The sequence below is a fragment of the Catharus ustulatus genome, chromosome 13 (assembly GCF_009819885.2).
Source record: "Catharus ustulatus isolate bCatUst1 chromosome 13, bCatUst1.pri.v2, whole genome shotgun sequence".
NCBI classification, from domain to species: domain Eukaryota; kingdom Metazoa; phylum Chordata; class Aves; order Passeriformes; family Turdidae; genus Catharus; species Catharus ustulatus.
This window is the reverse complement of record NC_046233.1, coordinates 17,183,449-17,207,126: the sequence shown is the minus strand read 5'-3', so window position 1 is coordinate 17,207,126 and position 23,678 is coordinate 17,183,449. Positions and strand designations below refer to the sequence as shown.

General features: G+C 40.8%; 1 protein-coding gene across 10 annotated transcripts in view; it reads right to left on the bottom strand.

Annotated features, from left to right (window-relative positions):
• DOCK3 (dedicator of cytokinesis 3) overlaps nt 1–23,678 on the bottom strand; it is a 187,416-nt gene that overhangs the window by 68,772 nt on the left and 94,966 nt on the right. For all 10 annotated transcript variants that reach the window (XM_033071720.1, XM_033071726.1, XM_033071722.1 and 7 more), the window contains exons 11-15: nt 19,951–20,011; nt 17,849–17,996; nt 13,216–13,304; nt 11,027–11,152; nt 1,706–1,830 (exon numbers count right to left, since the gene is read on the bottom strand). In XM_033071720.1, the coding sequence (XP_032927611.1) occupies nt 1,706–1,830; nt 11,027–11,152; nt 13,216–13,304; nt 17,849–17,996; nt 19,951–20,011 (549 nt within the window). The remainder of the gene's footprint in view (nt 1–1,705; nt 1,831–11,026; nt 11,153–13,215; nt 13,305–17,848; nt 17,997–19,950; nt 20,012–23,678) is intronic.

The window sequence follows — 23,678 nt, the reverse complement described above, 5'->3', positions numbered from 1 at the left end:
CCACTGGTGACTGATCCCCAGCTGGATGCAGCACTGTTCACCACCACTCTCTGGGCCCACCATCCAGCCAGTTCTTAACCCAGCAAAGAGTGCTCCTGTCCAAGCCACGGGCTGTCAGCTTTTCTAGGGAATGCTGTGGGAGACAGTGTCAAAGGTCAATGAACTCTCAGTGCTCACCCCACATTCCCAGGCATTGTGAAACAGCAGGAACCAAAGATCTCCCAGCCACAAACCAAGTGTCTTTGCTGCTTTGACTGCAACCATACAGAGGAGCAGTACCATAAAAACTGGGACAGAGAGCTTCTTTTAAATACGTGGCCTAAATTTTAAAACCCCACAAAGATCCTTTACATGTAAAGTCTCTCCTTTATGGCAAATCCTAGAATGGTTTGGAAAGGACTTTAAGGCTTTTGTTCCAGCCCCCTGCCATGGGCAGGGACACCTTTCACCGGGTTGCTCAGAGTTCCATTCAGCCTGGCTTTGAACACTTCCAGGGATGGGGTAGCTTCCCAGGACAGTCTGTTCACCTGATTTTTTTCTAACTGGACTGATCATCCTTTACAGTGTTTGTGCAATGCCCGTCCCATTCTCCCATGTAAAGCCCCAATGTATTTTACAACAGTAATAACAGGCAAAGACAATGAAAAACCAACTTCATCTCTGTGAATGACCATACCAACCAAAATCACTGAAGTTAGGACCGAAATAATGTCTAGAAATTATCTGGCTTTTGTGTAATCATCAGGCACCATTATGCACATTAGCATTTGAAGATGCTGAATTGCAGTTTGAGATGCTGATGTTCTCTTTGTCCTCAGTAGTTTGAAATCAACTGATTATTAAAACGTGGCCACTCGTGAAAAGCTTAGGCAGAAGAGGAATCTGATCTTCCTGCAACAGCTCTGAGCACAAACGAGTTCCTTACAAGAAATACACTTTCCTTTTAATGAAACCACAAGCAGTTATAGTAATGAAAGTTCTCCTTTCAATTAAAGCCAGAAGATTGTGGCAATGTGTTCAGTACACACTTGAGGTGTTTAGATTGTAGTAATGGCTACAAAGCCCATTTTATTGCAGTGGAGGTAAAAGAATAAGCAGGGGGAAGTCATTTCTGATAGCTGCTCATGCTGAAATCCTTCCTGTTTACTTCTCTACATTCACAACCTCCTACCCACCTCCTTCTCTTCAATAAAGGAGGAGGTAAAACAACAAACATAAACAATCCCCATCCCCAGCTGGAATGGAGCCAACCCAGGGTGAAATTTTATTCAAAGTTATTTTCCAGAACTACATTCAGTAACCCAACAACTCAGATTTAGAAGTCTCCCTTGGAATCACATTTCATCGTGTTGTATGACACACATGATTTAATTTTAGATATGCCATATACTCCTCAGTTCTGATTTACAGTTACTCTACATTTTTTCGCTTTAGCCACTGACATCACATTTGGAAATCACACAGGCTTTTCAGTTTATGAGTATTTTCTCCAAGTCTTCTGTCTCCATATAAGGGAAGTGCTCCAAATCTTTACAGACTTGTAACTTTATAATATAGAGTCTACAAACTTCAGGGAAAAAAAAAAAAAAAAGAAGAGAGAGAGGGTCAGTTTTATTTTAGCTCTTCCCTTGCATCAGAGACTCTGGAACAAGAGGATGTGTCCCTGCAGGGAGCACCTGAGGCTCTCAGGGAAAGCAGCACTTACTTTCAGGATTTCTCCATCGGCATAGAGCACGTACATGGTCACCTCGATGTTCTTCTGCACACTTTTGCCACCCCTTTCAAAGTCCCCCTTCTCCAGGGTCAGGTACAGGTCATTCCGGATGTCACCTGCAGGGACAGAGCAGAGCCACAGCCTTAAACTCCACAGGGACACTGGGGGCTGTCCCAGCTCCACTCTGCAAATCGTTCTCTGTGTTCTGCAAGACGATGCTGATGCCCCAATCATTCCAAGCAGCAAGTTAATTGTTAATACGGATGAACAGTTTCATATCAGTGCATAAAATCAGACCATTGTTAGTAATGCCTTTAATTATGTGAACTCAGAATCAATACTGGATTTAATTATGTAAGTGGGGAAGGAAAAAAAACCTTTTACTGCTATACTGTGCCTTGTTAGCTGAGCTGGAAACGTCAGGCTGAGCCTGACAAAACATCCTTAGCTTCAGACTTCCTATTTCCAATATATTTTACAAAAAATTAGTACTTTTGTGATGATCAGAATAACATTCTGTTCACTTAGCCTTTCAAGCATTTTCTGTATTTTCATAATTTCCTTTTATCATAACAACAAAATAAAAGCAGCCTTTTTGGAAACCTGGTCACAATTTAGTTCAGACAGATTAGGAAGGAATTATAAATGTAATTTTTGCTAGTTTTCTGGCTGGCCTCTGGTATCCATATGCATGGCTATATGAAAGCAGACAGTATGGACACTTGCCAGCTTCTCACTACGTCATTTGCAGGAGCTTTCAGACCAAATTACTATATTCAGAAATAGAAATGTTTGTGTCTCAGCATCTTGTTATCCTGAATTTCACAGACTCTAGCTCACTTAGTTTGGTTTTATTTCAAAATCTGATTTGGGAACCTTTGGGAACCTACTTGCTTTCAAAACTAATGTGGTCAATTCTAAGGCCTACACCAAAAGGACAGCAGTAACACCTGTTTTTCTGTAAGATTTAGTTACTGTCATCATTTTATGATGGTTCACACTTAACACTTCTTTTTATCTACTACCCAGAAAGGTAAACACACTAAAGGGCAATATATAAAATTAAAAAAAAAATTAAACCCTTTCAAAGCAAGTATTTTGTTAATCAGCCCCAACACACTAAATAACAAAGTAATGGAACAAAGCAGAGACTCCTTTAATGTCTGAGTTCTTCCACTTGGAGAAGCTGATGCAGTTAAATCTCTGTATTAATCAGAAGCACAATGAAATAAGGCAGTATTTGCTTTCAGGCACTGAGGGACATCCTTTTGTGCCCCTCAAAGCAGAGCTTCAAATTCTTCCTGAAGTCAAAAACCCCCCAGAACTTGTTCCTTAATCTACTGTAGGGACAAACAATAGAAGCTTTCAGTCCTGCCTTTGCTTTCAGTTTTATTTCTGGAGATAAGTACAACTCTTTGAGCATGGAAAATCCAGCTCAGTGGCTGCCACTCGGTGCTTCCCACTAGGACCTCTCTGTGAATGAGAGTCTGTGTGCAGAACGTGGGCTCAGTGCTGGGAACACCTCCCAGGCAGAGGCTGAGCTGCCAGGGGGCTTCAACAGGGAAAAGATAACAGCAAGAGCTTGGTGAAAGACCTTGGATATTGGATCTGCTTTGGATTATCAAAGCACAGCATCAAATGCAACCATCCACAGGTCATAAAAGAGAAAATTATCTTGGGGCTCCAAATCAAGCTGAGATACCTCTATCCTGATTATAGGAATATCAAGAAAATACAAAATTCATCACAAAATAAGTTGGGCCTTTTGTTTTGAAAATCCTCCTACTTAACGGACTCCATCCCTTTTTCTAAGCAGTTTGCACAATTAGGAAAAAAGTTTCAATTTCTATGCTGTAAATCTTAACAGAAATTAATTGTACTCACTAGAATTAGCATTTTGGAGCTCCCTACTTATGACCTCTTTTCTGGAAGGCAGTCTGGCTACACAAAGTCCAATGTCAGACAGCAAATCATTTTCCAGCCTAAATTAAAGGCAGCATTTGGTTATATATAGCATCTTATCTTCTATTAAGTTTTACAGGAGGGATATTACTCCACTAATTAAAAAAAAAAGCCTTTGGGGTGGGGAGTAGAGGGATCTTAAAATCAGTAGATTTGCACAAAAATTAAGGAAGAAGATGGGGAAAAGTATGAAAGTGAAATATAACAAAATATTGTAAAAATAATCTATTGGATCTTCAAAAATATAAAAAGGTAACTACATACAGTAAAAATAGGAAGTAAATGTTTCTAACAAAGACAAAAAAGCATTTAACCATCAGGTAGGGTGATTATTTTGGTGGAAATCACCTTCCTACAGGGAGCAATCTCCTTTTCCTAACATATCACTTGACCTGAGGCCTCACAAGCCTTTTGTTTTTCTCCATTTGCTTGCAGTTTTGAGGGATTTGAGCTCTGATACCTCAGTGGGCAGCACAGAATCCAGAGCACAGAGCAGTTTATTGCAATCTCTGCTCTGAGTGAGCAGGGCTAGAGAGAAAGCTCAGAAACATGTGGGGCTGGGCACGCAGGGGCAGTGGGCAGAGGACTCCTGGCACAGGGCTGCACATGGCACAGGCTCCTGGCACAGGACTCCTGGCACAGGGCTGCACATGGCACAGGACTCCTGGCACAGAGCTCACCATGGTGGGATCAGCCAGACCAGGAACAGCCTGGGCAGCTCCATCCCCACTGACAGAGACGTGCCAGGGCAGGCAGGAACCTGGGCTGGGCTGGATGAATTCCATTGGAGAGAGATAAAGAGATAAATAATAAACTTGTTTAAGATGTCAGACTGTTCATGCAAATGACTGCACAAACAGCCCTGTGCTTGTGACAGCAAATCCTGCATTTTGGGGGAAAACCAGGCTGCTACCTCAGCTTGGACCACAGAGGCCTCAGGACTTCCCAAACAGCAGCACAGAGCACAAAACTGGGTGAGCTGTGGCCTCCCATCATCACAACAGAATAAAAAGTGCCACAAGGCCAGTGGGCCATGGGTATTTATAGAGTAAAACCTGCTGATGTCATTTGAAGCTGAGGTCTCTGTGCTGGATGGCTGTCAAAAAACTGAAAACTTCAAAGTGGGATTTGTTTCAAAGCCCATCTCTCTACAATTGTTTTCCAGTTCAAAACAAAAGTAAACTTCTTTTTAGCCATGTACTTTTTATATACATGGTTACTGACATTAATTCCGTATCAAATGCCTTGAAAGACAGTGTTTTCCATGATAATATTAAAAAATCACTTACTGATGTGTTATGGGGCTCTTCCTTTATCAACTTCCTTCACCTTTATTAAGTTTTTTTTTCTGTTTGTTTGTTTGTCTGTTTTAACCTATTTACAAAGCTCAATGTCCAACATACAGTAATTTAAATTATAAATCATAAATTATAGCTTGGGGACGTTCACTTGTATTGAATGGAAATCCTTTCTCATATCATCTAAAACTATTTTAATGGTAATGGGGGCAAAAAGGAGTAGGGGAAAAGGCCACATGAGCCAAATATTGATTTTGCATTTGCAGTATAAAGGAATGTACTGGAAGAGTTCCAAATAGTTATTTGTCATTCTCAAGACTGAATAACCTGAAGCAGCCCAACAGCCACTCCTTGTCTAGCTCCAGCAGAAGAAATGGGAGTTTTTCCTGACAGGGTGTGTAGGTTTTTCACTGTAAGGCTGACCAGTTACTTCTACTGCAAAATAGTAACAATTTACAGGAACTGTCTGCATTCCATCAAACACTTTTTATTCAGAAATCCCAAAGATTTTGGACACTGAGGACAGGAATGGTCCCTGTTTTGTGCAGAAAAATACTCTGTCAAAAAGGGTACATAATTCACAGAAGTTTCTGCAGGAGAGAGACACAAATTTCTCATCACTCAATTCTAATTTCTTTTTCTGAGCTGTCATATGACTTTTTTTGGACTTTGTGGACATCCCTGCAAGCTGGGGAAAAGTGGCAGCTCCCAGAAATCTGAGTGTGTAGGTCTATTTACAACTAAGTAAAATTGCTATTTATCCAGAGAATATTGGATGTTTTCAAGGTGAAAGTTTAGTCTTTTACAATTTGGGCTGCCAAGGGGAAAAAATCAGAATATTTAGCATTTAGGTCTATTTTTATCAAATTGCTGATCTGGTCCTATTCACTTAGGGCCCCACACTGTGAAGCACTGTCTGTTGGACTCTCTAACACCCCTGGGTTTGGCATCTCTTCAAAAATAGTGGCATTTCACAGAAGAGTGAATGGGCAAGAAAGACAATCAGAGTATCTTCCACAATGGCTTCTGAAGAAAACCCAAACCTGTACATTTATGTCCTGTCTATAAATGAAAAACCAGGGCCAATCAGTATCACCCCACTGACCTAAGCCAAGCTCAGGAAAAGCTTTGAAGCAAAGCACAAAGTGTAGAGGATTTCTGTTCCTGTGCAGTGTTCTCACATGTTCTGGTTGTATTTGCTCGAGCTCCTTGCAGGGGAGCTGCTCTGCTCCTGGCTGAGGCTCTCACATTATCCTGGTCATTCCCTCTCTGCATGCTCTTCCCTGGAAGCTGCTGCTTTGGAGGGGCCAGGGATAGGTCCCTGACCTCAAACAGCACAACTCCCCCCTTGTGCCTCCAGTGCAAACACACAGCTACCTGTGCAGGGCAGGGACTGCAGCACAGCTGAGGCTGACAGAACAGCTTTGTGCCATCACATCACTCCTCCAAACCACAGGCACAAGGACAAACTGGCCAAGGCTCAGTGGGAAGGGTCTCCAGCACCCCTGTCCTGTTCTGGCTGCCCCTCAGGACTTGTTCCCAGTCCCATCTCCCCACTGTGTGATTTTCCCAGGCTTTAGCAGTGACATCCCCTCTGACAGCCCTGAGAAGCCCCTGAATTCCCACTGGTTTCCTGGCTCAGTCCCACACTCAGGGGATCACATCCCATCCATTTCAGCAGCTCATTTCTGTCCCTTCCCCAGCCAGGCAGCAGGTTTTTTTGAAGGCCTATATTCTTGAAATAGTTACAATGAGCAACTATTAACATAATTGTGAGCAATATTACAGCAGCAAGGGGAAACAAAGCTTCTATCTGCTGCCTCTATGGCAAATTAAATTAGTTTTTTTTTTCTCTAAAGAGAACATTATGCAAGTGTAACTCTGTGTGCATCTCCAGCTTTCACTGAGCAGAACACAATTGTTTCAAAGAAAAGGGACAAGCAATACTTATTAGGTTATTTGCTACCCACTGTTTGACTTCTATGTATAGAAAAGAATTTATACAATGCCCTTTTTAAATGCAGTGATTTCCCTGGAATATTTGCCTTTCAGTTGTAGGAAGTTGTTTTTTAATGCTTCTTATCTCCTCCAACTTTCCATTTCCACAAGTTTATTTATGACAATAATACTTTTTATCCTCCCTGTAGACACTTTTTGGTGTTAATTATTACATAATTATGTCTTTTGGTCTCGTTAACACTCTTTTCATGAACATTCTGAGAATGGCTGATGGATTTTACCATGTCCTTCCCTCAATGTATTTTTGCCATGACTTTGTGTTCACTGATTGAACAGATGCTGAGATGTTTCTCACTGATTCACCTGTCACAGTTACTAAATTTGCCTGAAACCCTGTGGTATGAAGAGAGACAAAGCCTCCACCTCCCTGTTACCAAAGTTTCCCTGTGATGTTATGATTCGCTGCCTTTATCAATCCCAACATTCCATGGAAGAAATGAAAATGGAAAAAAGCAAGCAAAAAGCAGACATTACACAGAAAAGCAGAAACTTACACCCAACAATCTTCATCTCTGCATCAGAAACAAAGGGGAGAGAATAAAGGGAAAGGAACAGGAGAGAAGCCAGGAAATTAAGACAAGAAGAGAGAAAAAAGAGAAAGAAACATCACTCACGAGTCGGAGATGAAGCATGCACTTTTCATCAGAGGATCAAAGGAAAAGACAGAATACTTATCAGCACATGGGCAAGGGGAGGGATGTCCTTGGGGGACTGACAAACACCAAGCTTGTGCAACAGATTTCAGCTCAGCAAGTCCTGCACAAAGCCCAGCTGCAATCCCCAAGGAGCAGCACAGGCCTCACTGCTCTCAGCTCTGGGAAAGGTAAAATTGGCAGGATCAGATGCATGGCCTTAAACCCAGGAGCAATTTAGAAAAGGAATAAAACCAAAACAAACCACAAATGAACAAAACCCCACCATAACTTCTTCAGGAGGCTGGTTTGACTGAATCCCCTCTGATTTTGCTAAAAAAGATAACTGAAGTCTTTCTGATGCTCTTGTCAGATCACAACACAGCAGGAAACAAAGAACATTTTAACATTACAAAAGAAGGCAGGAAGGGTTATTTTGTAGAATATTAAGCTTGTGCTGCATAACCATGCAAGATACAAACCCATAAAGACCAGTTTCACTTTGTTTCTTAATGATGACCAGCTACCACTGATGTTGCTCCTATCTGAAGGACAGAAAAAGAGGTCTTGGGAGCTAATGCTCCAGTTTAGAAAACAAAAAGGGATAGGAAAACAGTAATGAGACACAGCTACAGAATTTTAGTAGTTAAGATGTGCACATGTGAAAGGATTTCCTGTTAAAAATGAAAATGTTCAAACCTATGACAAAAAAAATTAAGTTGAAATGTTAGAGCTATTTACTTTTTTTAAGAATAGATTTCTTGGTTCAGCAGAATGATCACTGTTTTTTCAAAAAAAGTACCAAGTGACACAGCCATTATTAATTTATTCATAAAAAACCATTTTTGATCCCCACTGTCCTGAAAATTCTGTATCTACTTGTAAAATACAGGTCATGAACCTTCTACACTGTTTTCTGGAAGAGGAAACCCTGTGTTTAATGACAAACAGTTCTGAAGCAAAGCAAGGAAGAGCTGGTTTGACAAAGACTATTAAAGCAGCAGACTTAGCTGAAAACTGCTAATGTGCATGATAGCTTTCAGTCTCTGGTTGGGGATTTTTTGGTTTTTTTTTTTTTTTTTGGTTATGTGTGTCCCCAGTTAATTATTTTTCATCTTTAGAGAATACTCATAAAGCCAAGGAGGAATGTTTGATTCTGCTATAGAAACATAAGCACAAGGGCAATTGATAGACATTCCTTGTTCATGTAGCTGGGCTAATCCACCTGAAAGGTAACACAAGCCAAATGTTCTATCCTGGATGTCAGGCAAACTCCAGCTGGATGTGTTGTTTTAAAAGCAAACAACAGGTAAATATCTGCTGTCATTTGACTGTGTCAAACATTCTTTGATTTCCAAAAAAACCCTGATTAGTAATTAGACAGAATACTGTTTTCTGCATCAGTGGAGTTCCATTACATTTCAATATTCTCATTTTCCAGAGATTTCATTATTCTGGAGAATACCCTAGATAGTGAAGGTCTCTGGAGCCCCTTCCATGACCATCCCTCTCTTCATAGCTCCTCTCTACTCTGGCAATGTCCTCATTTACAACGACAGTGAAAGTTCATTCACACTTCCTCAACTGCTTGGCTTTTCTTACCTGGTGTTTACAGACATGTACAAACTGCCTTTCCTCACAAATAGAAGCATTATTCTTACAATGCCTAAAGCTTTGCAGCTAAACTCAATATATGAAAACCTCTTGTAGCTCACCTGGAATCAAGGAGAAGTTCTGTGCCCAGACCCTCTAGAGAGGCAGGAACAGCAGAATGGTGATTCTACCACCATTGTTTCTATCAATCAGCATTTTGAGTATTATATCTATATCTATCTATATGTGTGTGTGTGTATGTATGTGTATATGTATATATATGTATGTATACAATTCCAAACAGGTTATCATCTTAAAACCCCAGTGTCTTCTCCAAAAAGAACTGTGGCTCTCACAAAGAGAATCTTGAAATTTGGATTAGCTGCAATGAACAGAGAATTTGAAAAGCTTAGGACAGGAGCACTTTTTGTATGAGCACTGCTGACCTGTTTACTCAAGCCCTGGCCCAAAGTCTTGCCCAAAGCAGCAAATACAGGGACACACTGTGCACTTTGTAGAGGGGCCAGGGCCCAGAAAACAAAACAGAATTTCTCAGGGGAACCCTGAGGACTGTTCCTTCAGCTTCAGTGGCCTGAAGCACCTGAGGTACAGCTTAATCCACAGAAATGGAGGATCAAGCAGTTCTTGCAGGAGAATCAATTCCCTTGCACAGGTGTGTAAATGTGACACATCCAGCTGTGATCTCAATTATAGCAGATCACCTTGCAGCTGCTGTGTCTGTACATCAGCCTGCAATAATTAATCTTTTCCCTATTCCATTGCTTTGGGTTATGCCTAGAACTGCTCTAAGGCCACAACATTTAGAACTGGCTTTATAGCCCACATCCTCTGTTGCTGTCTTACCACCATTTTCAAGCTCATTAGTAAATATACACATGCTGTTCTAAATCCTTTGACTCTTTAGTCTCTAGAAATGCTTCTCATCTACTCCCTATTTTATTGTGGTTTCTGAAGAGCTTCCATAATGAGACTACAACTGCTTCTGATACTGAGTCTCACTGCAGCCTTTTGACTAATAAAATCTGATGCTTTTCCCATTATGCTTTCACCAAACCTCCCATGTCTGTAAAGTCACCCTTGGGCTTGCTCATCACAGCAATGAAGTAATAGTTCAAATGCTACTCATCAGCAAACCCATTTGTTACCACACTGCTAAAGTCAAGCCAGTGTAACACCAGGTTTTATGTGGTTGCATGATTGCCCACGTTCTGTGTTCTTTCCTAAATGAACTTTTGGCTGTGCTGGGGCTGCCAAGCCAAGAAGCATCTCCAGCTGCTGCTCCAGAGGTGAAGAGCAGAGGAAGCACAGCAGGGCTGCAGCCAAGACACTGCTCTGTGAGGCCAGAGGCAAAATCCAACAAGGTCTTAATCTTCTCTGCTTCTCATTACAAAAGGATCACACAAACTCAAAAACATCAAGGTTACAAAGTGGAAACTCATTTTTTCCAGGATTTTGATTGTTGGGAAGAAGAAATTTCATGCATTTAAAAAGAAACATCTTTATGCTGAGTGTACAAGAGGGATATTAACTGGCAGGGGTCATGGGGAATATCAGAGCAATCTTTCCAGATTCCCTTCTATCCACATGATTTTAACACCTTCCATCACTGTAATGTCTGCTCCTGACAATGTTTTAGCATTTGCCTCCCCAAATCTGGCATTTACTGATAAATAAGACAACTCTGTTACAAATCTCACTCAAGTAGAATGCCCATCCCAGCTGCACTTGACTGGGAGAGTATGAGAAAAGAATGCCCAGTATTTTCAGCTTGGAGCTGCTCTGTTTACCTGGCATTATAACATCAGGAAATCCCAGCTTCCTGGTGACAGAAACACCTCTGTTGAAGATCATGGGGTTTTCCCTTCGAATCTGCTCCATGTCACCACGAAGAAGCTGAAGAGATATTATAAGTCCTGGAAAAAAACCAAAGAGGTTCATTGTTTCTGACCTAAGAATTAGATTCTGCGTGTACAAAGCACGCAGGTAAATTAATGTTTTGCTCCACAGTTAATTTGATACAATATATAAACACAGAGTTCTTTTCTCCCTTGGAGTAATTGAAAATTGAAATGGAGGAAACAAAACTGTTACAAGGGATCAGTTAAGAACACAGAATTACATTAAAATACAACTCCCAACAATCAGAATACAGACATGTCCCAGGTTACAGAAAGGACTTCCATTCCTTCTATTCCTCACATGCAGCAGGTTATGACATGTAGGAGCAATGCCTGAGGGACCAGCAACCACACAAAACTCTGGAACATCTCTAAAGTGCCTTTAATCCTGCTTTATATAATGAAAATACTTAAAATGTGTCTGTTCCACTCATTTCTTTAACTGCTTCATAGAGGGATGTTGATTTTAAGGAAATTCCCAGCATTTCCTCGACATGTTTCAGGACTGCCAACAGGCCAAACTGACTTCAGCAACCAGCTCTGTTGTTCAGGGTATCATGTGAACAATTGGACTAGGAATAACTACACATTTAATCTCAGCCCAGCTGTTTTCTTTACTTGCTTTTAATTTACAACATAGGAGAATGAAGTTATGAAGTCCACCATTACCACACCAAATAATACCAGGATTGAGCTCAGCCATTCAAGCCCAGTCTCACCTGCTGAGCACACACTGCCAGCTTTACATATCCATGAGAATTACCTGCACAGAGCACTTTTCCTCATTCTTTATCTCCTGCAGTGTCACTTGGTCAAGAGTTCTTTCTGTCCTCTCTCATCCCTGCCCAGAACAACACACACCAAACCAAATCCTGCCTTGGATGCACATTTTTGCATGAGCCATTCAAAGTCCTGCTTAGGAAACTAAGCTCAGTATCTGGGCTTTGTGACCAATATTTAGTCACCATTTTCTCAGACAAGTTACCAAGGGAACAAAACCAGGAGTATCATGTACCTCCCACCCACTTCCTGCCTCCTCCCCTTGAAATAATTTTCAAGCCTGTTGTTTGGCTTCAGTCAAATTTGGCAAATAAGTAGATACCCAGATTACATGAAGATTGTATAAAGTTAATGAATACTGGGAGCTGGGATGAAGAAAATGCCTTAAAATGAAGGAAAAGGGAGGCCAACCAGCCAGCTGGACAGTCAGCATGTATGTACTCAAAAGCTGCCAAAACATGGACATGCAACTGCCCAGCTGGATAGAGGGGAGAGCACTGCAGGGAAAACACAGGCTCTGAAACCATGGAAAAAGTCCAAACCCTTTGAATACCATGGATGAGGGTGTCTGTGTGTGCAGAAGGTTTCACAGCACACAAGAGAGACATGTTCATTAGAAATCAGCCTTGACTATTTTTGCCACTTAGAGGAAAACTTGTTCATTTTATATCCCTGTTTGCTATTAAAAACAAACCAATGAAAATAAAATTTTTAAACTCCAGTGTAACAGGACTGGAGCAAATTTGGAAGTTCAGACACGTTGCTCAAGTTTTCAGAGTTATAAAGAATTTAGGAAGATCTTTTAATGATGACTAGTGGATAACTTTGGAGGAGCAGCAAGGAATGAAACCAGCTTTTTGCCACAGTGAAATTCCAAACCTGCACAATGTTTTATTTGCTTATCCTTGTGCTTAATCTCTTCTATTGGAGTGTGCACTGCATATTGCACTACAGTTCCTCAATATGCAAACAAGCAAAATTAAGACAACTTCAGTATTTGGACACCACCATGATTCAGGCACTTGGTAATGAATGCAGAACTGGCTGTAATGAAGCTGAACTGTATGCCATCAGCTGCTTCATTTGCAATGGGAGAGCAGTGATATCTCTGAATTAGCAACTACAGACATCATTACATGAGGTAAACAGATAAAACAGCATTTACTTTCCCTATTTATCTGTCATTAGCTACCAAAGGAAAACCTCACATCTCAGTGAATTTCTCTGCTACAAATAATCAGCAGTTTCCTAAAGGAGATGTTCAGCTGCAGTTCTGACAAGCACAAGGAGGTATTTACCATAGTTGGAGCTGGGGGCTGTGTATTTGGTGCTGGACTTGCGGATGATGTTTTCATGGATCTGGCACCACTCATTTTCATTGTTACACCTAAAATAAAAGCACACTAATTCAAGTTAAATGCTTTCTGCTCAACCATCTTAGTACATGACAGTCAACTTTGCTGTAGAGATAATATGAAAGCTTGCAGGGTCCTGATTAAGGAGAGAAATCCCACATAACTCTTATTTTTAAAAGTGGAAGGAAACAAAATATTCCCTAATAATTATGTCATTTGAATGGACGCTTTGGAGCTGATGGTAATTCTTCTGTCATCAAAGCTACTGCTCCACTCTTCAGATTATGACAGAATGAAGAAAGCTCTGGACATTCTATCAGAATTCTTTCATGTAGAAAATAGTGACACACTTCTGCTCAGGATTCATAGCACAGCAGGCAGGAATTGAAGCTCCACTGAGACAGGAATCAAGGAAACCAGCTCCACGTTCTGAGGCCACAGGCTACTGTCCCACAGGGTGGGAGAGACCTCAGACTGGGGAGAGAAAGGCGAAGAACTGTGTGACCTTCTTCATCAAGCTTTTACATGAAAGAGGAGCCATAAAATCTTCTCTCATGAGAAAAAAAAATGGCACCTTTACCACAAACAGTGCTATTGGTTAAAAAAGAAAGGAAAAGCTGTATGTTGCTCAAGTCTAACTGCATTTTAAATACATCTGTGCTTTGTTTAAATCACAACAGCAAGATTCAATGATTCCCCATGAAGTCAGCAATTTTTAACTCGGCAGCAATAGTGAATCTCATTTCTCCTGAAAACCAATTGAATTAAACAATTTAATTAAACTTCTGTCCTATTGACTCTTAAAGGTTAAAAAAAAGCTAATACTCTAAGCTTTCAGCTCCTAGGAATTTTGAGAAATAAATCACTTTGTAAAACTTCTCCAAGAATATTACCATTTTTTCCCTTTTTTTGCTTCCCCCAAGAGTACAGCATGTCAACACAGCCAGGGTAAGACACACACCAGCTCCTGTGAAAGCAGTGGGGATGTTTTGGTTTGCTGCATTATGTAACTGAAGAATAGCATGGCAGAAGGAATTCAGGCTCTCTACAAGGAGCTGGTAATTTCCTACAGCTGCAGTCTTGTAAAACCATGTGCTGTCAATAATAATGAGGTAACCCCCAAAGCCTGTGATGGCACAATTACTGACACCCCCAAATGTCCTTAGAACAGCAAAAGGAACAGAGACAACTTGGAACAAATGAAACACACAGAACATTTCACTTGCTCTACTGCCCACCTCCTGTAAGTACTGTGTCACTTCTGGGAGGAGACACCAGTGCCCACACAGTCACACAAGGCAGATCAGCATGAAGTGACCTTGCAGAACTTCACAGTAAATTGACTGTAATTGCACTCCTCAAAGCAACCTCTCAAAACTAAAGCACAACAGAGCTAAGGCATTAATGGACAGTACAAACCCCCTGCCAGTAATTGTGGTGTTGTGTGCTAATTCAGCTCACTCATCAAGAAAAAATAAAATTTATCTTCACACAGTCAACACATTAAAAGTCATTTATCCTACTCCAAATAATATTCTCCTAAAAGCAGAGACAGAACCCATAGCACAAACTCTATACCATCCTCCCTCCTCACAGTTCCAAACATGTCTGACCTGTGGTGATTTTTCAGTTGCTGTACCAGACTATGAAGTTCAAGTTAAAATAGGCTTCAGCCACCAGTGACTTATGCCTGCAAATTAACCTGCAACCAAGTTATCCCAAAATCAACTGGAAAGGCAACTTAGAGCCAGATTTGTATCAAGTGCCAGTGGAAGCTGCACTTGGCATTTCCTGAGTGCCAGGAAGGAAAATCTTCTCCCAGCTTTGAAAGGATGGCCTGGAAACACTTGCTTGGAATTGTCTTACTGTGCTCACTTTACTTGTGCAGATACCAAGGATATAAAAGAATCTATTTCTCCTTTAAATAAGAATTTTCTCCTGAGCCATCCATCACCTTTGAGGCTGGCTGGCTGTGCAGTAAATGCACATTTGGAATGTTTTCCATCCCACAGCAGCCCCTGGTGCCAGCAGCTGGGGACAGAACAATGGGGTGGGAGCTCTTGTCCAGCTGGGCAAACAGTAACAATGGAATAGCAAAGGGCAAGACATTCAGGCATCAACAGGTAAGAATTTTAACACCTAGGGCTGGAGAAAGAGGAAAAAAAGATTGCAAGAAAGTAGGACAGAAAAAGAGAAACAGAAAAAGTGAATATGGAAGAGAAATGCATGAAGTTTTCAGGGAAATAGTAAGATGGGGACAAAAAGTAACATTCAATGAGCAAAAAATTTCATTAAAGATACAAAGGAATACAAAATATTAAGTGAAGTTATCTCAGAAAAAATGGACCAAGAATTTAACTTCCATCTCACTTTAAAATTATTTTACATATATATTAAAAAGAATAATAAAAGTAAACCTTTATGCTTTTGCATAATGAGCTTATAACTACAGCTTGGTACTCTATCCTCTTAGGGAGATTTTAACATGACTGTGGGATTAAAAAAGAAGAAAATCTCAATTGTGAGAAAAAAATATTTTTCAGACATAAATCTTTAACAATAATAAGGCAAGCTGAGAAAGACTGGTGAAGTAAATTGATTTTATTTTCCCCTCCCATAAGCATTCTCTTGTGGATTCAGCAGAAGTCTCCATTGACACACCATGTATTTGTTTCAGCCTTTGTTAGGTTACAGTCTCTCAAATTTTTTCCAGCTTCTCCCTGTGAAAAGGCTTTTCTGGCTGTCTCATTTGTGGCAGCTGTAAGCTTTAGCCACATAGTGTATGAAAGGAATGTTTTTTACTGCTCCTTGAAAAACACAAATACACCTCTCCCTTTATTTCATCTTCATGATGTTTCTGAGCTGGCCTGAGGCATTTAAACAGTGATCAAAATGAGAGCAGCAGGTAAGAAAATCAGTTCAGGGCTGTTTAAGCACTCATATTCAATTTTAAACTTCCAAAGGACAAAACCCTGTCATTTCAATTGTAGCCTATGAACACAAAAGGCAGGCTAGCTAAAGGAATGTGCAAAGAGAAGATGCAAGAGACAAACCCACGAAAACTCTGTCTAACAGCCAGCAAAGCTGCAAAGGGGATGAGCTGGTGCCCCTCACATATATCCATGTTCCTTCCGGAACATTTCTGCTGGAGGTTTACACAGAACCCTGCAAAGAGCAGCAACATAAAAGAATGATGTACAAGCCTTACAAGAGCCCAGGAGAGTGATAATAGTGATAAAGAATTACAAACATCTGATTACAGAGCTCAGTTCAGCCAGGGGCTCTCCCTGCCCACGTGAGGAACAGCTGGTGCAAATCTGCTGAGGAATTTGGGCAAAACTGTTGGTGCTGTGAAGGGAATCCATGTTAACAAAACACTGCAGATTAGCAGGGAGAAAAGGGAAGCTCTGTATCCTGTGATTTTTATTCCATCACTGCACCAAGACTTTAAGTTGCTCTAAAGGGCTGTGTGACTCCACTTGTCACTGACAAAGTGTTTCCACAAGTTTTTTCTGTTCTATTTTTCAGAAGCTAAAGAGGCATTAAAAGGGCAACCAAACAGAAATATAATAATCAGAATGCTCCATTTCTGTAACATTCAAAACATTGCAGTTGCAATACATTAACACCATATCTAAAAAGCCAACAGAACTATACAGCCAAAACCTACTGGTCTGAGATAAGCTGAAACTGAATGTGACAAAAGGCCAAGACTGGCCGGATTCCACTGACAGAGAGAAGAAAGATGACCATTTTCTTCCCTATAATTTGACATTTTTGCTACTATTTTCATAACTTTTGGCAAAAGAAGAATGAAAGAGCTGACTCTGAGAGACTTTTGTTTGGACTTGAGAGATTTCCAATGTATGAAGAGACATTCAAGAATCTTCAGTGAACAGTAAAAGTAATTTTTTCATTTAGTTTTCCTTGAAGGTCACATTTTCTGCTGCTGAATGCGCTTCTCAAAGAATGACAAAATTCCATAACCCGCCAAATTATCTTACTAACCTCAACAGTGGCCACAGACCACAAAGCAGTGTCAGCTGTGCCTCAGCCCATCTGCAAAGCAGATCTTGCCAGTATTTATCCTCACTGACAAGGGATTTAAATATTCCCTGAAGTCTGCAGACAGTTTGTCTGTGACCTCTTTATTACAACTATGAGACAGCATTTCATAATAAGAATTTGATAGTTCAAAGTTCAAAATCACAAATAACTGAAGACAGTCAAAAAATGTTGTTTTGTTTTGAGAATTTTGGTCACGCACTGTTGACTTCAGTTGTTTTCTATTTCTTTTGTTGGTTACCATGAGTGGTAAGGAATAGCAGATGAGGCATGAGTTATTATTCCCTTCATCAGATGAAATGCAGCACATTTCTTCGGGTTTGAGCTCAGCAGATTTTAAATAATTCACATTAATAAAAGAGCAGCTTTGCAAGTCACATAGATTTGGGCAATATTCAATAACTTCTGAAGCATTTCACACACCTGAAACATCTGTGGATAATATTCATCAGTTTCTACGAGCTACTGGAATAACAAAGAAGCTAAAAACTTCCTTCTAGGAGTTACTCACGTGTAAACTTTGAGCACAAAGTCCTTCTCTTCCTTGATTTCTGAGATGGACTGGAGCACATCCATGATGCTGAGCACTGCACAGCCGTAGGGGCGCCGATAGTGCAAATGGGGGGGCCCTTTCTTGGAGTCATTGAGCAACATGCGACCTGCAGGAAGGAAATTCAAACATCAGGGATGGACACACAGCACACCCTGCCTGCTGTGCTCATTACCCCTCTGAGAACACACTCCCAGGACACTTGCAGCTGCAGGCTGACACTCCTGCCTTCCTCTGCAGGAGCTGGGGTTGGTTCTCCCCCAGCCCCACGTGCTGGGCTGTGCTGGTGCCCAGGGCTGCCTCTGCAAATCCCTCTCTCCAGGAGCCTGGGGGACAGCTCTGGGAGGGGACACAGCCAGGACAGCTGACCCACACTGGCCAAAGGCATGTCCCAAAGCACATGACAATAAAAGAAGGAGGAGTGGGGACATTTGTCATTGTGAGGTTGGGCTCTATGCAGATTGAAGCCTGCCTTCCTGGCTAGTGACTGGACATTGATGGCTGATGGAAAGTAGGGAATTCATCTTTTGCTTTCCTTTGCTTCTGCTCATAGCCTTTGCTTTATGAGACTGTCTTTATCTTCACCCTTCCTCCATCTCATTTGGTCCCCAGCCCCATCCTGCTGAGGAGGGGAGTGACAGAGAGGCTTGGAGGGTACCTGGTGTCCACCTGAGATCAACCCACCACAGCTTTTCACTCTTCAACTTTTCAAACCCAAAAGTGCACTTGAACCTACCCTCACTCAGCCAAAAACAGTCAAGGGCAAAGTGAACAGCATCATGTCTGGCCAGCTTTGATTTGTAGCTCCATGACACATATTTGCATCCAGCTGGGCTGACTACAAATCATCTGTGGATGAGCCAAGAATGTGCCTTGTACTCACCAGTCTGACCCACACACAGATTCACTGTGCTCCCTCCTTAGAGTGCACTATTTGCACAAATTCTCATTCTATTCAACTGCTTTAAGGGAATGTATTGTATATTGTATATATTTAATATTATATATTGGTTGTTTATCATGTTTGGATGGATCCTTCTTGGAGCACAGGAAGGAGAAATCTGAGGTACAAAGCTGCTCAGTGATTGACTTCCTATTACTGAGGCAGTTTTTAAATATAGCAAAAGATGCCAAGGCCAGAAAAATCACTGTGATAATCAAAGTGAACTTGTAACATTACACATAATAATTTGTCCAGCCCTTGCATCAAGGTTAATACAGCATCTTGCTACAAGCTTCATTTATCACCTCCAGTGATAGCAGAGCAATTCTGATGTGTAGGCTCTCATGACACGGGAAGTCAGATAATGAAACCCCGACCTCTCTGACACATTTGTGAAGGCACATTGCCATTTCCAGGACAACACACAGAGCTCTGTTTAGAGCAGCTGTACTTCAGCAAAGGTGTCTGTGCCTAGTGACTGGCAGCAGGCTTAAAAACCCTTTCCTTGCAAAACACTGTCTGGCCATTCTTCAGTCACCTGAAAACATGAAACACACAAATGGCACTGCACTACTCGCTTGTTTACAGTAACAGAGCTGAGGAAACTGTCTTTGCTGCTCCTACTATACACTGTGAACATTTCAGGCCTAATATTTAAAATAAATTATATTTAACACAGGTAAAATATGTACTTGCACCACAGATTCCTACAGCAGCAAACAAATCTTGATATATATCTTTCTAACAGCCTCTGCTTTACTCCATGTGGATGGTCAGACATACTGATGTCCTGCTCTGTAATGCAGCTATATCACCACTAAAAAGATCTCATTTGAAATCTTTAAACATTAAACAAAAAGCCTTTTTAGTTTGTCCCTCTCCCATAGATGTGGTGTTTAATCAAAAATACTGTTTCAGACTCAGAGAACAAAATCACTGTTAAACAGTCATCAGTAGCTCTCTAACACTTAGCTCCATATGGTCTGAATGTCAATCAATCTATGACTGAGTTCTCCAAATGTATAAATTATTACAAAGTCAGCTAATTAAAACATACATGTGAAAATACTCCAAGAGCTCTGCTTATTACATATATTTCAAGCACTAAATCATACTGTACCTATTCGGATTACATGGGCAACTATGTACAAATCCCTCTTCATGTCCTTGCTGCTGAGATCCTGAAAGATTGGAAAGAACAGAGACATTCCAACATAAGTGCCTGTAACTATAAATGTGGATGAAAACTCTGAAATCCCATGTTACAGAAAAGCAGATCAAGACTTTTAAAAATGAGCTTCAAGAAAAACCACACAACAGGAAAAGGAGAACCTACAGAAGAGCAAAAGGAAAGCTGAAGTTAATGGAGACAAATAAGTGTTATTGACTCTGAGAAAAATTTCAAAATAATGAAATAAATTTAGAAAATACACATAGGACACTTTTCAGTAATTCATTACTCCAGCATTTTGCATTCACAAGGCAGAAGCCACCTTAATTGCAATTTCCTTGGTATGTTGCAGTTTTCACTGAAAACTTCACAAACAAACAGCAACTTCTGAGACATTCCTCTTGCAATTTTATTTTTTTTTAGTTACAGGAAAGGTCTAAGAAACATTCCTTCCTAAAAACCAGTTTTCCCTATGCCATTCACCTCCCAGGCAAGATTTTAAACACATGCTGTGTACCAGGAGAATATTCATTCCTGTTTTAGACTGATGCAAAAAAGGTTCCTTGTGCTCTACAGCAACAGCTGCTGCCTCTTTCTCTCCTAAGTGCTGTCAGCTCACTGTCAGGTACTACTTACACAAAAATTATCTGGAACAGTCTCTGATTCAGATAAAATCTCATGGTTTTCTTTAAAAAGCTCCTCAACTATGTGGTATTATAAAAGGAAATAATATAAATAATATAAATAATGTAAAACGGAAAAATGCTATTTTTATATAAAGAGGGGAGGAAATTTAAACTGTGGACATCTAAGATCTGTCATTCCTAATCTGAACCAATTTAGAATTAAAACCTGCATTTTGCTGAAAGCTAAAACATGAACCTTAAATCACACAGGGAATTTCTTTCCCATGGGATTTGAGAACCCAAACCTCAACCAGTGAGATTAGGATGGCAATGCAACTCCAAATTATAATAAAAGCTGGCACAGTGACTCAGAACAAGGCATAAAGGGAATTTATCCTAAGGAGAAGTTTCAATCCCTTCCCAATTGTGTTATATTGTGAAATTACAGCAGGAAGGTAATAAATTCATGGCTGTACCTCCCTGCTCTCCAAAAGCACCTCTGCATTTCCCAGGGCAGCACATGCAGGGAGCTGCAGAGCCACTGTTTGGGATGCTGCTCACCAGCAGATCTGTCTCTCCAGAGCCAAAATAAAGCTACATAAACCATCCTTAGCATTTTCTCCTCAGGCTCGATTCTGCTGCTGCACCAAGAAGGGAAAACACTTTCTAGGCTTTCTCCATCACCCAACATACCAGGGTAACATATGGTAGCCTTTATCTTGCATGTCTTGGAGACATGAAGTTACACACTGAAAGGGATTTGACATAGTTTTAATCTCAGTAATGCCTGACAAGACATTTCAAAAAACAAAAAAACTTGAAGGCAATACTTAATGCTCGAGAGAGCAATAGATTCCTGAAAATATCTGTGCTTTGACAGGGAGAATTTTATTACACCATCAGATTACCAGTTCTAATTAACAGCAATTTAAAGAACTGTTTTTTCAAAGGGCAGCTGTCAAAACATCAGAAAAAGGCAGGGCATGAACATATTGATGGGTTCACACTTTAGTTGCTTTTCCAATTTCACAAATATACAGTATCACAGGCAAAAGACAAAAAATGTGGGCCCAGATGGCCCTGCATTTCAGTTTGTACAGCACAGGCTTCTTACAAGGCAGGAAATTCTTACTATGACATGGACCAAGCAATCAAATGCCCCAAGCCCTGTGAGGAAGTTTTCAGTAATTCCTCTGCAGAGAATCCATGTACATCTCCTAGGATCAGGAGAGGATAAACTACATTTACTGGTTATTCTCAGGACTGCACCCACAGGGTGGGTGTTTCCTGCATCCTTCTGAGCTTCCTAAATGATACTGACTGATACACAACATAATTTCATTCTAATTCCAACTGAATGCCTTTTCAGAAAATCACCCCTAAATTTTCCCACCTGTATTGGTATGGAAGAGAGTTACTCTACAATAATGGTTGGCTCTTTAGAATGCTGGTTTCTAGAAAGATCTGCTTGTGTGTTAAAAACACAAACACCATCACAACTACCCCCAAACCACTGGAATCAAGGATGACTGTCTGTCACTAATTAGTTAATTAATTCAGCTGCCAACATCACAGGCCACAGAGCAAAAGGTGTTTACCAAAAATAAAAATCTTATACAGTGTAGTTACATCTTAATTCAGACCAGGAAATGTTTCTAACCTGCACAGGCTGAGGTTTGTTTGAGTGAGCTTTGATCTCCAGAGCAAGCAATTTCTCACCTTTGCTATGATATGACAGCAATGTAAAACCAAAGTCTGGGATATTTTGATATCTTACACAAGGAGACAGCTGAACCCTTTGAAGTAACAGAGATAGCAGAAACAGACAGGGATCCCTTGAATTATCTAAGATATGGGCTGCTTGCCTTGGGGAAAGATTAGAGTTTTAAAAAAATACTGTGGTGTGGTGAGGGAGGGCAAGGAAATAAATAAATAGATTGAAAGTCAAGATGAACTCAAGCTTGGGAGCCGACCTGAAAATCACAGAACTATTTTACCTTAGAAGCATTTCATAATTAAGAAATTATGATGATAGAACCACAGCAGATAAAATGGTTATTCAGAAAAGCAACACACTTTGGAAAGTTCTTTGAACACACTGATGAAAAATATTGTTTTAGAAGTGTGAGATTGTTTTCCACAGATAATTTTTCCAGTTATAATTCCTGTTACATAGAGTACACATTCATTATAATTCTTGTTATGTAGAGTACACATTTGATAGCAGGTGAGTGAGAGAGTCTAAGCACCTCCAGCAGGCAGTGATGGAGTCTGAGCACCCTGGAGAGCTGAGACTGCACAGCTTTGGAATTTTTGCATAGAGACAGGAAAGGGAACTCAGGAGGTGTCTCTGGTCAGGACAGGGGCTGCACTGGCAAATGTCTGCAATCCCAGGGCTGGCTGCTCTTGGACAAGACTGGCCCTACTCAGAATATGCAGCAAGTCTCTCCTGGAACTGTGTTATGGCCCTGGCTGTAATTTATCATTTTTTTAAGGATGTAAGGGCTGGTTTGTAGATCACCAGAGCAAAACTGTTTCCCACTGTTCACCACATAGAGAGAAACAGGACACTTGCTCCATGACCCCAAGTCTCGTGGCATTGGTGAGGGTGGGGAAGTTGGATGCTGAAAATCTTTTCCAAATTGATGAACCTCAGAGGCCAGAAAGTGCCAAAGTTTATAAAAAGTCTGTGCTGCCTTTTGGGAATATTCCTGAGGGTAGCTCCTAATGCTGGACTCTAGCCTTTCACCTGACTCAGACAAGTGCTGAACCTTAACCACTGCCCACCTTCTGTCAGCAGGGCCAGACTCTGGGTTTCAGTCACCATCTCTGGGGTGACACTGTCACCTGTGATGTTTAATCAGCTGACAGCACTTCCCTGATGGTACCAGAACTGCTACCGATGTCAGCATCCAGGTCAGTGCTACTTTTGGACTGCATCTCTTAGATCCAGATGGAGACAGAACTGAACATTCTTACACCTGGATCTATTCTGTTCCCTAAGAGAAGGAATTCTGCTGCCTTCTGTAGGGAGAGAAGGGAACAGTGCTG